General features: G+C 38.5%; 1 protein-coding gene across 1 annotated transcript; it reads left to right on the forward strand.

Moving 5' to 3' along the window:
* The first annotated feature begins 212 nt into the window (after positions 1 to 212).
* On the forward strand, positions 213 to 10,819 carry LOC124935113. Its single transcript, XM_047475571.1, has 8 exons — positions 213 to 1,082; positions 2,429 to 2,656; positions 2,753 to 3,596; positions 7,238 to 7,383; positions 7,824 to 7,946; positions 7,995 to 8,087; positions 10,247 to 10,302; positions 10,534 to 10,819. The coding sequence occupies exons 1-8, from the start codon at positions 213 to 215 to the stop codon at positions 10,817 to 10,819; spliced, it is 2,646 nt and encodes an 881-aa protein (XP_047331527.1).
* The last annotated feature ends 5,015 nt before the right edge of the window (positions 10,820 to 15,834 follow it).

A 15,834-nucleotide genomic window follows, 5' to 3' on the forward strand; every position in this document is an offset into this window, starting at 1 on the left:
CATTAGTCGTTTCATTAGTAAACTCACTTCCACTTGCGATCCTCTCTTCAAGCTTCTGAAGAAGGATCAAAAGTTTGCCTGGAGTGACGTTTGTCAACATGCCTTTGATAAGGTGAAAGCTTATTTGCAATCTCCTCCTATCCTCATGTCTCCGAGGCCATGAGTTCCTTTTGATTCTTTGTCTCACCGTCACCGAGTCATCCACGGGGAGCATGTTGGCCCAAGATAACGAGAACAAGGAAGAGGTAGCCGTCTACTACCTCAGCAAAAGGATGACCGGTTATGAGTTGAACTATTCTTCCGTGGAAAAAGTCTGTTGGGCACTAGCCTGGGTAATGAAAAGGTTGCGCCACTACATGCAAGCCCACCCAATCAAGCTAGTGTCAAGACTCGATCCCATTCGTTTCTTGTTTCAAAGAACTCTTCTTTCGCCGCGTCTTGCTAAATGGATGATGATGATTTCAAAATATGGCATCACATATACCATGCAAAAGTCAATCAAGAGGAGTATAGTGGCTGATTTCCTAGATGATCAACCAATCACCATTGATGACGATGATGAAGAGATGGTCTTCCCAGATGATGAGATTATGAATGTTCAATCCGAAGCGTGGAAGTTGATGTTTGATGGCGCGTTGGGAAAACAAGGTTATGACATTGGTATCCTTTTGATCGATCCTGCTGGCACGTATAATCCTACTTCTGTTAAGTTGAGTTATAGTGTCACCAACAACGAAGCTGAGTACGAAGCATGCATTGCTGGGATCAAGTTAGCCAGCGAGAAGAGGATTAACAGATTTGAGGTTATTGGAGACTCGAATCTTGTAATCTCACAAGCCAACGGAGATTGTCAGGTCAAAGACGACAATCTTAAACCTTATCATTCTTTCCTTATGCGTTTAATCGCCAAGTTCGAAAGCATTGTTTTCATCCATGATCCAAGGAGTCAGAATCGTTTCGATGACGCCCTTAAAACTCTCGCGGCAATGACTCAGATTCCCGAAGGAATCAAGATCAAGCCACTCAAAATCCAACAGAGGTGCAATCGCATTTATGAGAAACTAGTGGTTGCTAACACTAATGTTAGATAAAATTAGACCGGTTCAAATAAACCTAAGTTAAATAAACTTTCCATGCAGGAACAAGGAACCGGACCGGATAAACAAAAGAACCGGCTAAAGAAAACTAGTCGGTCAAGCTACTAAACCGACCAAGAATACCTGGAACTTGACCGCACAAAGAAAGGATCGGCCAAAGCTTAAAACCGGAATCATCAGACATCCGATCAACCACAAGGCAAAGGAATAACCGGAAGAAGTCCGGTTATATCACCCATACCGGAAGCGATCAGGTTAAGTCAAGTGGCCGACCAGTACAAGAAGACAATTCGGGTATCTGTTGAGAATGATACCAAAGAAACAGACTGAACACTTCCATATCCATACAAGTCTGAGGAAAACTGTAGGCTGCAGAAGACAATACTACCAGATCTTTCCACTTCGGGATAAGTCAGAAAGAAGATCTTCCAAGTACAGACAACTGTCCAACAGACAGTGCCTACATCAAGTAAAAGACAAACCCGGCAGGTTTGTCTTACCCACCGGAAGAACAGACTGCCAAGTCTGAGGTTGACCATCAGGTCTGAGGAAACGACCGCAGGTCTGAATCTCTGAAACACTGAATCACTGCACCTATGCTCAGCCAATCAGATTCAAAGCAGTGAAATATGACCGTTGGCATATTTCACCTATAAAAGGGGCAGTTGAAGAAGAGTAAATGCGGGACACACAGTGGGATAAGTGACACAGTGAGACAAGTGAGAAACACTAAGAGCATTTACTCTACAAGTGATAAGATTGTGTTATTCTAAGAAAGCCTAAGTGCTAAAGTTAAAGTGTGTTTTACAATTTCGGTGTAAATTGTAAGAGTATTATCGAGCAGGAAATAAGTCTTGATCGGATTGTACTTGTATTCCTTAGTGAATATCCTTCTCGCGGTTTCGAGAGGAAGGGATGACGTAGGAGCTTTATCTCCGAACATCCATAAAATCTGTCTTGTTATTTACTGTCTGCCGGTTTCATTACCTAACCGATCCGTACCGCGATAACCGACTTAACCTTATCCAAGCCAAGTTTCTAGATTACCGAAGCCGACCCATAAAATCTCAAACCTTCATTATACAATACCGATTCTGCCTATCAAACAAGTGTGCCGCTTCAACCTGAAAGCAAACCTCTTCCGCGCTTAAACCTAGTTCAAGGGTTTGTGACAGGTTGTGTAGTATTGAAACCCGGGTGTTAATCTCTAACCGGATTAACCACCACCTTTCGAGTGAGAACCGCTAACCGGTCCAACCCCCGGTCCTCCAGCGGCTACCTAAATCCTAACAACTAATATCTCAAGTAAGCCTTGGTTTGAGCCAATTCAGTCATATATCGAAAATGGAGAATATCCTGCCCACTTTCAGAAGAAAGAGCGTCGCGCTCTCCGTCAGTTTGCTACTAGCTATGTGGTTGTGGCAGGATATCTCTATCGACGATCTTTTGATGGACAAAACATTCTTTGTGTAGATCAGACGGAATCTACCACCATCATGGAAGAAGTGCATGCTGAGAATTGCGGTTCCCACATGAATGGCATGGGTCTTGCTAAGAAAGTTCTTCGGCTAGGCTACTTTTGGCAGAATTTGGAATAGGATTGCATTGCGTTCGTCAAGAAGTGTCACCAGTGTCAGATTTATGCTAATCTAAAGCATACTCCCGCTTCTCTCCTCTATAACATTACTTCTCCATGGCCATTTTCTACATGGGGAATTGATATCATTGGGAAAATCTACCCCCATGCGTCCAATGACCATGAATTCATATTGGTCGCTATCGATTATTTTACCAAGTGGGTTGAGGCTTCTTCATTCAAAATCCTCAAATCCTCCCACGTGGCAAAGTTCATTCGCAATAATATCATTAGTGGATACGGGGTTCCCCATTCGATGATTTCTGATAATGGACGACAATTTCAAGGTAATGTGCTCGAACTTTTAAGAGAATTCAAAATCGAGCATCATAAGTCTTCACCATATCGACCGCAAACCAACGGGGCAATCGATGCTGCTAACAAGAATGTGATCTCAATCTTGAAGAAAACCACACAAACATATAGGGATTGGCATGAGAAGCTTCCCTATGCTATGTGGGGTTATCGAACCACTGCTCGGACTTCTACAGGCGAAACTCCTTATTCGTTGGGATATGGCATGGAGGCAGTTCAACCCATTGAGTTGGAGTTGCCTACTCTCAGGGTTCTTTTGGAGAGCCACGTCATCGAAGAAGATTGGTTGAAGTCCAGATACGATCAACTATCACTCATGGAGGATCGGAGGCTAGATGCCCTATGCAAGACACAAGCTTATCAACAACACATGGCAAGGGCGTTCAACAAGAAGGTCAAGCCTAGGCATCTTGTTGTAGGAGACCTTGTTCTTAGAAAGACCCGAGAGCTGCAGGACCCTAGAAGAAAATTCCAACCGCCATGGGAGGGACCTTTCATCATCAAGCAGATCTTTTCAGGTGGAGCTGTTCGCCTCGCCACTCTCGATGGTGATGAGTGTTCATCCCCCTTTAATCTTGACACGCTCAAGAAATATTATGCCTTAGATAAAGAAATCAACGACATGGGTTTAATTTGTTTCAAAAAAAAAATCAAGGGGGTGTTCTCATTTCACGTGTTCCATAATTTTCAAAGATGTTCCAAATGAGGTGAATACCTAAGCCAATTTGCTTTCTACAAAGGGCATTTTCGGAAAATGCATATCATGAGTTCAACATCTTTTTTCTCTACATTTGCATGCAAGCATGCATTTCATGATATTGTCTTCGAACCCCTAGTTTCTATACTAGGGGCATTTATGCAAATGCATTTAAAAAAAACAAAAAAAAAATTCAACGTGATTGTTAAAGGTCATGTTTCTAAAAAAATTGTTGAGGACCTGTTAGCAAGCACGCTGAGAGAATTTCTTTCATTTTCCTTTCAATCCATTGCACTCAGGATTGAAGGAAGAACCATTGAACTACCTTTGGACCTGATTCCCCATCCTCAGGGGATAGGTAGGCAACCTGTCAAATAGGTTCGGTCAAAATCATTCAAAACATTTTTATCCTTAGTGTGAAGAAGACATCGATCTCTGTTGTCATGAACCAACAAGGACATTATGAAATGAGTAAGCGTTAAGACCAATTCTTAACTGAGGACTGTTTCGAAAAGCGATTTCGAAGTCTTTCTAAAAGACTCACGTAGGAAAGTCTTGTCTGTCAACTGCCTTCAAAAATACCTTGCAATTGTTGAAAAATCTTTGTTTTCAAACCCTTTGAGACATAGCAAAACCCGAACCTAACCTGAAAGCTTAGTGGATTAGGAGAATTGTCTGGCTTTGCGAAAAGAGACATGCTCAAAAGAAAGAAATCAAGGAACAAAGTATTCATCAAAAGATTGAGACCTTGAAATCACCGCTGAGCGATCTTGCTAGTCGTATTGATTCGGTCAGATATACCGATGATGCTAAAAAAAAATCAATGAGCAAAGTATTCATCAGAAGGTTGAGACTTTGAAATCACCGCTGGGCAATCTTACTAGGCGTATCAATTCAGTCAAATATACCGATGATACTAAAAAAAAATCAATGAGCAAAGTATTCATCAAAAGGTTAAGACTTTGAAATCACCGCTGAGCGATCTCGCTAAGCGTATCGATTCGGTCAGATATATCGATGATACTAAAAACAATGTGTTGTGAGGGAAGCAGATGAAACTCTGAAACACTCGGCTCAAGGTGGTTCTAAAAAATGAATACCAAAGCCCTACCCCGAGCCCAAAATTCGGTCACTTGATGACCATTTCACAACAAATCGTTTGAGCAAAATGCGGGGTTTTAACAGTCAGATCTTTCTGCATTGGGAGGAAAAGAAAGAATTCGGATTTCGTCTTGGATGAGACAGTCTAGAACCTTCCGCAAGTCTTATTCGCTGAAAATGTTTCGGTCCAGAGCTAACCATGCGACATAGAGATCGAAGTCTTTTTTCACTGCTTGTCCATCATTTTAATAAAAGGACCTAATCTTCACTAGGGGAATTTTGTTTAAAAAAAAACAAAAAACAAGCATTCACATTTTCAAAGCCCTGTGCAAGCTGCTTCATTATATTTGCATCACAGAGGTAAAATGCCCTAGTCTTCACTAAGGCATTTTTATAAAAAAAAACGAAAAAAAACACAAAAGAAAACATGCATTCACATTTTCAAAGCCCTGTGCAAGCTGCTTCATTGTATTTGCATCACAGAGGTAAAATGCCCTAGTCTTCACTAGGGACATTTAAAAAAAACAAAAAAAACATGCATTCACATTTTCAAAGCCACGTGCAAGCTGCTTCATTATATTTGCATCATAGAGATAAAATGCCCTAGTCTTCACTAAGGGCATTTAAAAAAAAAACAAAAAAAAACATGCATTCACATTTTCAAAGCCCTGTGCAAGTTGCTTCATTGTATTTGCATCACAGAGGTTAAATGCCCTAGTCTTCACTAGGGACATTTAAAAAAAAAAACATGCATTCATATCTTCAAGCCTCGTGCTGATTGTGTCCTTATCTTTCACATAATGTGATCAGAATACTCTAGTCTTTGCTGGAGCCATTTTCAAAGTTCCATGCTAATACTAGTCCTCTGTTTTATGTGTTTCTTTTGTAATCCATGGTTTAGAACCTAGTCTCCGCAATTTGGATGTTCTAATTCCTTTACTCGAGAAACTCCCACTTCGATTGTTCTTACGGTCATGAGACATTGCTCTCTTTACCATTGTCCGCGAACTCCATCTTTTGGGTGTTTACGCATTGTTGTCCCTAAGACTCTATCAATAATTGGAGAAGACCCAAACTCCGATCTGCTCTTGCATTTGGAGGGGCGATTGACTTCTTCATAGCCATTCATTGGAGAAAACCTCTGCTCCAATCTGCTCTCGCAGTCGGGGAGGCGATTGTTTTCTTCATTATCGTTCAACGGAGAAAACCCCTGCTCCGATCTGCTCTCGCAGTCGGGGAGGAGATTGTTTTCTTCGCTACCATTAATTGGAGAAGACCCAAACTCCGATCTGCTCTTGCAGTTGGAGGGGTGATTGACTTCTTCATAGCCATTCATTGGAAAAAACCCCTGCTCCGATCTGCTCTCGCAGTCGAGGAGGCGATTGTTTTCTTTATTTCCGTTCAACGGAGAAAACCCATGCTCCGATCTGCTCTCGCAGTCGTGGAGGAAATTGTTTTCTTCGCTACCATTAATTGGAGAAGACCCAAACTCTGATCTACTCTTGCAGTTGGAGGGCGATTGACTTCTTCATAGTCATTCATTGGAGAAAACCCCTGCTCCAATTTGCCCTCGCAGTCGGGGAGGCGATTGTTTTCTTCATTGCCATTCAACGAAGAAAACCCCTGCTCCGATCTGCTCTCGCAGTCGGGGAGGAGATTGTTTTCTTCGCTACTATTAATTGGAGAAGACCCAAACTCCGATCTTCTCTTGCGGTCGGAGGGTCGATTGACTTCTTCATAGTCATTCATTGGAGAAAACCCCTGCTCCGATATTCCCTCGCAGTTGGGGAGGCGATTGTTTTCTTCATTGTCGTTCAAAGAAGAAAACCCCTGCTCCGAGTTGCTCTCGCAGTCGGGGAGGAAATTGTTTTCTTCGCTACCATTAATTGGAGAAGACCCGAACTCCGATCTTCTCTTGTAGTCGGAGGGGCGATTGACTTCTTCATATCCATTCATTGGAGAAAACCCCTGCTCCGATCTGCTCTCGCAGTCGGGGAGGCGATTGTTTTCTTCATTGTCGTTCAACGGAGAAAACCCCTGCTCCGATCTGATCTCGTAGTCGGGGGGAGATTGTTTTCATCACTACCATTAATTGGAGAAGACCCAAACTCTGATCTGCTCTTGCAGTCGGAGGGGCGATTGACTTCTTCATAGCCATTCACCCCTACTTCGATCTGCTCTCGCAGTCGGGGAGGCAATTGTTTTCTTCATTGTCGTTCAACGGAGAAAACCCCTGCTCCGACCTTCTCTCGCAGTCGGGGAGGAGATTGTTTTCTTCGCTACCATTAATTGGAGAAGACCCAAACTCCGATCTGCTTTTGCAGTTGGAGGGGCGATACTTCTTCATAACCATTCATTGGAGAAAACTCCTAATCCGATCTTCTCTCGCAGTCGGGAAGGCGATTGTTTTCTTCATTGTCGTTCAACAAAGAAAAGCCATGCTCTGGTCTGCTCTCGCAGCCGGGGTGGCGATTGTTTTCATCGCTTCTATTCATTGGAGAAAACCCCTGATCCAATCTGCTCTCGCAGTTGGGGAGGCAATTGTTTTCTCTATCCCCAATCGTCGTGAATGTCATCATTTAGGTGTTCACGCGAGCAAAAACAAAAAAACCAAAAAAAAACAAATAAAAAAACAAAATTAAAATAAAAATAAAAAACAAAAAAAAATTCTTATGGATGTTTGAAGCCACAAGGATCCTCCACGGATTTTGGCATGTTGTCTTCTTCATCGAGACTATCTAGGACTCGATAATTCCAATCCTTTGAAGACAAAGGGTTGTGTTACTTTGTTGAAGAGTACCCCCGGAGGGGTATATGGTTCTAGAAGGTCTCAACGAACGACTATTTTGTCGATCGGTGAACCTAGGAGATTACGTTGAATCGTATTCCTTGATGATGACATACGACAGAGACTTGTTAACTGATTCTTAAACTGACAGCCTATGGGCTTTATCATTGTGTTTCCCTTGTTTTGCAGGTTTTTACTTGTGAACTTTCACATGAAGAGAATTCACACGAGATCGACTGTGAAAAAGATGGCTCATGCCAATCTATTGTTGAATCTGAGCATGACAAGACGCTTTCTTCTCAAAATTCCTATGTAAACTTTGATACGGAACTTGTTTTAATGTCTCATTCTCTCTTATAGGTACGCCACGAGGATTGTTGCATGGCTCATACCTCTGGTTTCTTCACATGTGAATGGGCTAAACGAGAAAAAATTAATGAGGAACATTGTCAGGTTGTATCTTTCTTTTCTTTTTCATTCATTCAGCCCGGGTAAAAAATGCGACGCCTATTTGTTCAGGCTTGGACACACGTTTTATGAAAACAAGAGTTTTTTTTTCTCCAAACTCTGTCCAAGAGGGGCATTCTGTAGACACCACATTTTTACACCCTAGATACCTAATAAAAAAACTCGGCCTGAAATAATACTCATGTTTGTTTATTGAACCGGGAAAATAAAAATAGAAACACCTCGTGGAAAACCGACCTAGAAAAGCTTAAAAGATAACGATCCAAAAGTCGAATATCATAACAACTCTATTTACCCAACCCGTGGCACGTTCAGGTTGTACGTTTTGAAAAATCTTGAATTTATAGTGTAATATTTCTATTTGCAAATTTGTGCAGAAATTGCTCGAAAAGAGGGAAAACAAGAGAACCGGTCAACCGGAGTCAACCAGCCAACCGACGAGTCAACCCGGGTCAAAGAGGGATCAAGCACGTGTCAAGAAGAAGTGGGATAGAGTAGACTAGTCTCCTAAAGTGGGAAAATCGGATTATTTGATAAGTCGGTTATTTGAAAAGGGGATTATTGGAAAAGAAAATCAAGAATCCTTAAGTTTGAAGTCCCCATGGAGCTTCCATTGGAACCCTAGACTTCATGAATTTATCTCGGCTTCAATACTAGATTAATTTCAATGATCTTTGATGCTTTGAAAAGAGAAATTAGTCCTCTTTCATATGGCGTAGCTCAATCTCCCATTGGTGCCCTATATCTAGACGAAATCCGATCATGAGTGGAAGGTGTTCCTGAAAGGTTTAAACAGAATACCCTTTCACTTAAAATTCGTAACTTGATCTGTGATTGATGGTTTTGAATAATTCAAGTTGGGTTTGAAAGATAACTCTCATATCTTTCCAGTGGCACCATTCCCGAACCGTGATTCGAAGGTTAAGGCCCTCATTCGATCTGTACAAGGGAATCAGTACTACCGATTCAAATCCTGGGAGCCAGTTGAAACTATGATGCACTTCCAAAACTCGTATCTTTTTAACCAATGATCCATCTTCAGTGTATAAGCTACCTTTGGAAAGCCCTTTGAATTATATTTCCCACGATACCAAATAGTTCTCCCAGTTCTACATAAAGCTCATTCCAAGTTGCCTGAAGCGAAGGTGATGCGTGAACTAGAACGTTTCTGTGAGACTAATATCCTGACCAACAAGGACCATTTCGTGAGCAAAGGAGAACATGGGGATGTAGGCAAGAGTCTTTCATTTCCAATGGTACCAACCTCATTGTGGGGAAAGCTCTGTGCACAAAGTTATGGGCTATTAAAGTTATGAAAGGGAAAACCGCGGGATTAAAAAGATTGAAATGGAGAGGTGACTTTAAAATATCATAACTTTGGATAGGAAGGTCCGTTTGGGTTCATTCAAAAAGGAGATTCACGTTCGTGATGTTAAGAATTTATCATTAAATTTTCACAATTTTCTGAGCAAAAACGAGGCCAGGGAGATTTATTTGGGATGATGGTGCAAATAAAGGGTAAGAAAAACGGGAATAAAAAAAAGCAGAAGAAATATATATATATATATATATATATATATATATATATATATATATATTTTGTGGCGTATTTCCAATTTAAGCCCTGAAGTTAAGAGGGCGGTTTTTTTCAGCTGAAAAGAAGAAAAAAGAGATTGGTTAAAGGGGGCGGTTTTCAGCAGTTTTGGGAGAGAGTTCTCAGAGCAGTTTTAGAGTGGAGAAGAGAGGTTTCAATCCGGTTTTGGGGGAGAGAGAAAAGAGAAGTTACAATATCCAGAGAGCGGTTCCATTTGAGAGCTGAAGTAGACGAATCCCGTTCTTGAAGATGGACTCTGTTCTGTTGATGCTGGGGGAAGACAGTCAGGAAAATTGCAGTTAGACGACGAAACACATCAGAGAGATTCTTCATGGGCGTTCTGGAAAGCTAATAGCTAGGTTTAATTACATTGAAGGGAGTACAAAGAAGGATTCAATCGGAGAAGAAACAAAGAAAGATAGTTGCAGCAGAACTGGAAGAAGAACAATAGAAATAGTTGGCTGAAATTCCTTCAACTTCCGACTAATTCACATTCCTCTCTCATTTCATTACGATTTTTCTGATTCAGGTACTCACTAATCCAATGTAGATTGAGGCATCGGTTCTGTACACCGATGCCATTTATACTTCAGAATCTGATTGCAGGTTTGTTTTGTTAAGTTTTCTGTTGTTTCATTGTTGTTGTGCTGTGAGCGGATTTGATTTGGTTATTCGTTAAATTCTGGCTGCTAGACATTAGATTAGGAATAGGATGGGATTTAGATTAAGATTGTAGAGTCTCGTGTTTGAAAATTGTGTTTTCTCCTTGCTGAAATTTCGGGAGTCATTCTCGTCCAAAAGGAAGAACAACAATCTGTTGTTTTAACTGTTCTTCAGTTGGGGCTATTGCTTTGGACGTCAGGAAGTGATCCTGGTGTGCATACGAGTTTCTGGTGATTCAATGGATGGTCATGGCAAGATCTGTCTCGACCTGGAAATCATACGAAGACTAGACGATGTTCGATTGATTCGCTGCTTTGAAGAGCAGTTGATCTTCTTCTTCGCGAGGATGAGTTTTAGTTGGATCCTTATGGCAAGCTGCAGCGGGAAGGAGGCGGAGATTCGACGAGTAGGACGGACCGTCGCGATGTCGTCTTCGAGCGAGGATTGGTCGCAGGCGTAGGTCTCGCCGGAAATCGCCTGGCCGGAGGAGAACGGAGGTCCAGCGGGTTCTTCTTTTATTTTTGTTATGTTTGGTTTCCTCCAACTTCTGTCGAAGTTGCAAAGAGGCCCTTTGGCCTCTTTTATTTTTAAATAAGCCTGAGAACTTTAATTTCGAATTAATTTATTAATTCGAAATTAAAGTAGTCCCTGATCTCTTCCTGATGTTTTAATTGGACCCCTAAACTTTCTTTTTCTCTTATTTTAATTTAAACTTTAAAAAAAACCAAAAATAAAATAAACCTAAGGTCCTGTTTGTTTCCCAGATTTCATAAACGACCTTAAAATGAGGATTCGAACATCCAAACCACTTTCAAATTTTCTCAAATTTTCCCAAAAATTCAAAAATGTTATTTTCTTCAAAAATAAATTTTCCCGGGATTTTTAGGGCCCATTTGGAAAAATGTCTATCTTTGTAGTGTCATATCGGGGATTCTATAACTCCAAAAATTCCAAACTCGATTCTTGTGAGCTTCTAATAATATTTTTGACTATCATATGAAATTTTTGGGAATTTTGGGAATTATTTTTGAAAATGACTCATTTTAATGTGTTGTGTTCGGAGTTTTACTTAACTCTGAAAATTTTAAAAGAGGAAACACTTGGGACCTTGAGTTAGTTCATTCTCTTCTCTCCTTTGTCCAAAGAGAATAAGACTTCCAATCTTCAATCTGAATCTTCGTCATTGTCATTCGCACTTGTATACCTTCTCTCGGGAATTGTGACTCTTGTTTTTGTTTTATGAGAATTTTACTATATGCTCTTCGATGCTTTTCAGTGTTTCAATGCTTTTCAATGCCTTATCCTTGTCAAATACCCCATGAATAGGACTAACCCCTTGCAAAATGATTAAGATTTTCTCACACAAGAAAAAGAGTTCTGAACTCAGAACGAAAACGTAATAATCCTTCAAACATCATATGGCCAATTACTTAGGAGTAGAGACTGTCTGTAAAGACAGGCGTATAGGACATAGCGCCGTAGGCCCTTTCCTAATACGTAACCAAACACCGGACTCTTAAAACGAATCTCTGATTTTTCTTTTCTTTAGTTTCTTTGGGAAGTAAACTAAAGTGGTGACTCTAAAGTCAATTAGATCGATACATTTGCGAGTGTATCGATTTAAAACCTGTACGGGCCAATTCAAATCGGAAAAAAAGGTAGCGTATGTCAATTAATTAAAAAAGGGGCATACGCGCCAGAAAATGGAAGGTAACGAAAATGAACACGTACAATAATGTATAGTTTTTTTATATCAGATGTGTTGATAATTGTGATAAACTTTATAGTGTGTATTCATTTCTTGTCAGATGTATTAATAAGCGTGATAAAATTTGTGGTGTGTAGTCATTCTGTATCAGACGTGTTGATAATTGTGATAAACTTTATAGTGTGTAGTCATTTTGTGTCAGATGTGTTGATAATTGTGATGATGTTAGCTATAGATAATTGAGTTTCATCGCTACATTGTGCTGCTGAACAACAAGAGTTTGGTTTCAAAATGTAAGACTTATTTGGCATGAAGTGAAATTGAGGTGGGATTGATTCTTATGTATACATATAATTTTAATTGTATGTTACTACTTTGAGCATAAATCCAAAAAAAGGTCATATATAAATTTATTTACAATATTTTCTAATGTCCTAAATTATTTGTTCATGTTAGTAACAGATAAAACCTATCTAGAATGAGTAGTGAAACTGAAAACCTAAGCCAATCTTTATTCAAATTCACTCTTTATTACTAATATGGCTATACCCATTCATGGGTAAATGCATGCTTATAAATTAATAAGTAGTATTGTTACATTTAATAAATTATTTCATCTTGGGTGGTTTTTGAATCATTAATCAAATAATTTTTAGTTGTCTCTTGTAGAACCAAAGAATGAATAGCAACTTAATTGTTTCTTTTACAATCTATTTGTTACTATCTTTGTCTATCAGATAATTTGACAATTATACTTAACTTACCATTGTGGCAATCCTAAGAATGTAGAATCATACCTACTGCAATAAATAATGGCACTAATCACATTGATTAAGGTTAAATGTGGAAGATGATACATTTTGTATCCTTGAATTTGCAATAAGTAATGAGATTTGATATAAGTAAATTGTAAGTTGAAAAATCAAAATCTTTGAGCTTTAATGGCGGATTTTTAAGGATTAAAAACAATGTTGTAATGATTTACTTAAGCATGAAAAGATATTTTAAAAGACAGTTAAAAGTTTTTTTGAATCCTAGTGTTGGTTTATGAAATAGTTTATCACAGTGACAGTACAGTAATATCTTGAGCCAATATTTTGACCCTTGACTTTGAAAGCTGATCCTCAAGGTGAGGAATCCTTGCGAGCCAGTATTTGGAGGGCACTTTTCTGAGTCTATCCCTAAAGTCCACGACCTATTTAGACCAGTATTGTGGGTAGATATTATGGGAGCTCATTCTCAAAAGTCAAGTCCCATAGAATTATGCCAGTTTTTTAGAATCAGACTACCAAAGCTCATATTGGTTAGCCTTTCTCCCATGTCTATTAATTCCATCATCAGTATTCCATAAAAAACATTTAGATTTTGGAAAACAGCTTATACTTTGGAAAACAGATCATACTTTAGAAAGATCATACTATGGAAAACATATCATAATTTGGATAACAGATCCTTCTTTGGAAAACATGGTTTTATCTTTGTTCATCATTAAAAACATAGATATGCAATGCAATCATTCTTTAAACATAGCATGCATCATTTATAGAATATACATGAATTATATAGCCTGATGGGTTTCAAAAGATTGTTTAGAAGATACTTGTTTGCCTTATATTGATCTTGCTATAAGAGTGAATGTTCTTCAATGGCTTTTAAAATATGTCTTCTATTCTTAGTAAAGAGGAAGATGGATATAATAAAATGAATGAGGTGGTGAAGTTAAGAGGAAGATGGATATAATAAAATGAATGAGGTGGTGAAGTATATATATATGTGATTCAATTAGGGTCGGTTGTGGTAGCATGAAGTAGATAACTTAATAGTCATAGTCTGGTCATAGCATGGGTGGATAACTTGCTAATGAAGAGGATTGGTCATAGCCTGGTCATAGCATGAGGTGGGTAACTTGTTAATGATGAGTGCTGGTCATAGCATAAGTGGATAACTTGTTAATGATGAGGTGGGTGGGTAAAGCATAAGGTGGCAGAAGTATGGGTTGTTAAAGCCTTAAGTGGATGAAACATGTGGTGGCTGAAGAATGAGGTAGCAGAAGTATGGGTTGGCTGAAGCATGAAGTGGAAGAAGTATGGGCAAGGCAATATTATCCTTGGTCAGACCCCTCGGTCCTAATTTAGATTTCCTCGGTCCTGATTTTCAAAATTTTCCTCGGTTCTTGGTTTGGGCCATGACCGAAAATATTGAATCGGAAATGAATTTTTAGGTGTGACAAAAACCTGACTAAGACAGTAATGTGAGACTATACTATTTTGCTATAATGAGTTACTAAACCCAATTAATATGCATCCTATTCTAATGATTAAAATGTGCATATATATAGTATGAAATAAATTTATCAAGTAAAATGCTTAAAGTATTTAAGTTCAAAAATTTGATAATAATAAAAAAGAAAATGAAACATCCATGTTCTCAATGTAAAAGTTGATAAAAAAATAATATAAAATATATAAACATAAAAGCACACCCTAGGGATCAAACAGAAGGATCCGGGCAATTGAAAGCTAACTTGATTAGGTCCACGGTTGAGGATGTTAAACTAAAGACAAAAAGATTGTATTGAATTGTTATTAATGGCTATATAGATTATGTCTATTATATAGACATTATCTTTGACATATAAGGAAACTAAATAATATAATATTGATATTATCACAATTTATAATGTTGTGATAATATATTACAAATATAATATATTATACTCTAACATTCCCACTCAAACTCACGATGCAACTACAATAAGAATTGGGAGTTTGACAATTAGAAAATGAAAGCGCACCAACAATAAGAAGTTACACATCATTCTTAATCTTCTTCTTTTCCTTCACTTCTCTCTTCTGCCCGATCCATTGTCCATCCACCAATAACTCTTCTTCGATTCAGACCAATCAAAATTAACAACCAAAACTAATCCAACCAAGTTTCAAAAACTCCTCAAAAAAACCAAACTGAAATCAACAACCCACGACAACCAAACCAAACCAAAATCAATCAAACCAAACTTTACAAACTTAGGGAAACCCCAAACCAAATTCAACTCACTATTCTCAACAACAACCAAAACAAAAATGAAGATTCTCAAACTCTTTCAAAAATCAACAACTCACAATAATCAAACTAAAACCAATCTAAATATTTAAAAAGAAAAGACATTATTAAAAATATAAGAATAAATTATTAGAGCCCTCCATCAATGGCTAAAGTAACCATTGATGGAGGCAGCGGGAGACTATCATTTGATTTACTCAAGGACGATAACAAGGCTCTGATACTATGTTAAACTAAAGAGAGAAATATTGTATTGAATTGTTATTAATGATTACGTAGATTATGTCTATTGTGTAGACATTATAATTGACAAATAAAAAAACTAAATAATATAATATTGATATTATCACAATTTATAATATTATAATAATATCTTACCAACATAATATATTATACTCTAACCGAGGAAATAATAGAAAGAAGTGATAATGTTCATGAATTCCACGTCGATGTCCTTAGAATAAGATATAACTTAGAAAGCCATCGTAATGAGCGAACCATTGAGAATAGCTGGCGCAACATTTCTAGAAGTCGAAGCTACTCCATTATTGATCTGCATGCATTCAGGGTTGATCGACTAGAGTCTCTCGAACCACATTCATCTTCAATATTTTATAAACAACACCCGGATTTGAATCAGAATCTTTGAGCTAATAATTCAATTATATTATGAAACAATTACTAATAATTATTTTTTTTCTATT

Source organism: Impatiens glandulifera, chromosome 4 (assembly GCF_907164915.1).
Source record: "Impatiens glandulifera chromosome 4, dImpGla2.1, whole genome shotgun sequence".
In the NCBI taxonomy this organism is placed as follows: domain Eukaryota; kingdom Viridiplantae; phylum Streptophyta; class Magnoliopsida; order Ericales; family Balsaminaceae; genus Impatiens; species Impatiens glandulifera.

What these genes read in the sequence shown, in the direction of transcription:
- LOC124935113 (XM_047475571.1), top strand. Translation starts at nt 213, where the DNA reads ATGTTGGCCCAAGATAACGAGAACAAGGAAGAGGTAGCCGTCTACTAC. An exon ending in TTTCTTCTCAAAATTCCTAT is followed by an intron (nt 7,947 to 7,994) that starts GTAAACTTTGAT and finishes TCTCTCTTATAG; the next exon opens with GTACGCCACGAGGATTGTTG. An exon ending in ACTTCAGAATCTGATTGCAG is followed by an intron (nt 10,303 to 10,533) that starts GTTTGTTTTGTT and finishes ACTGTTCTTCAG; the next exon opens with TTGGGGCTATTGCTTTGGAC.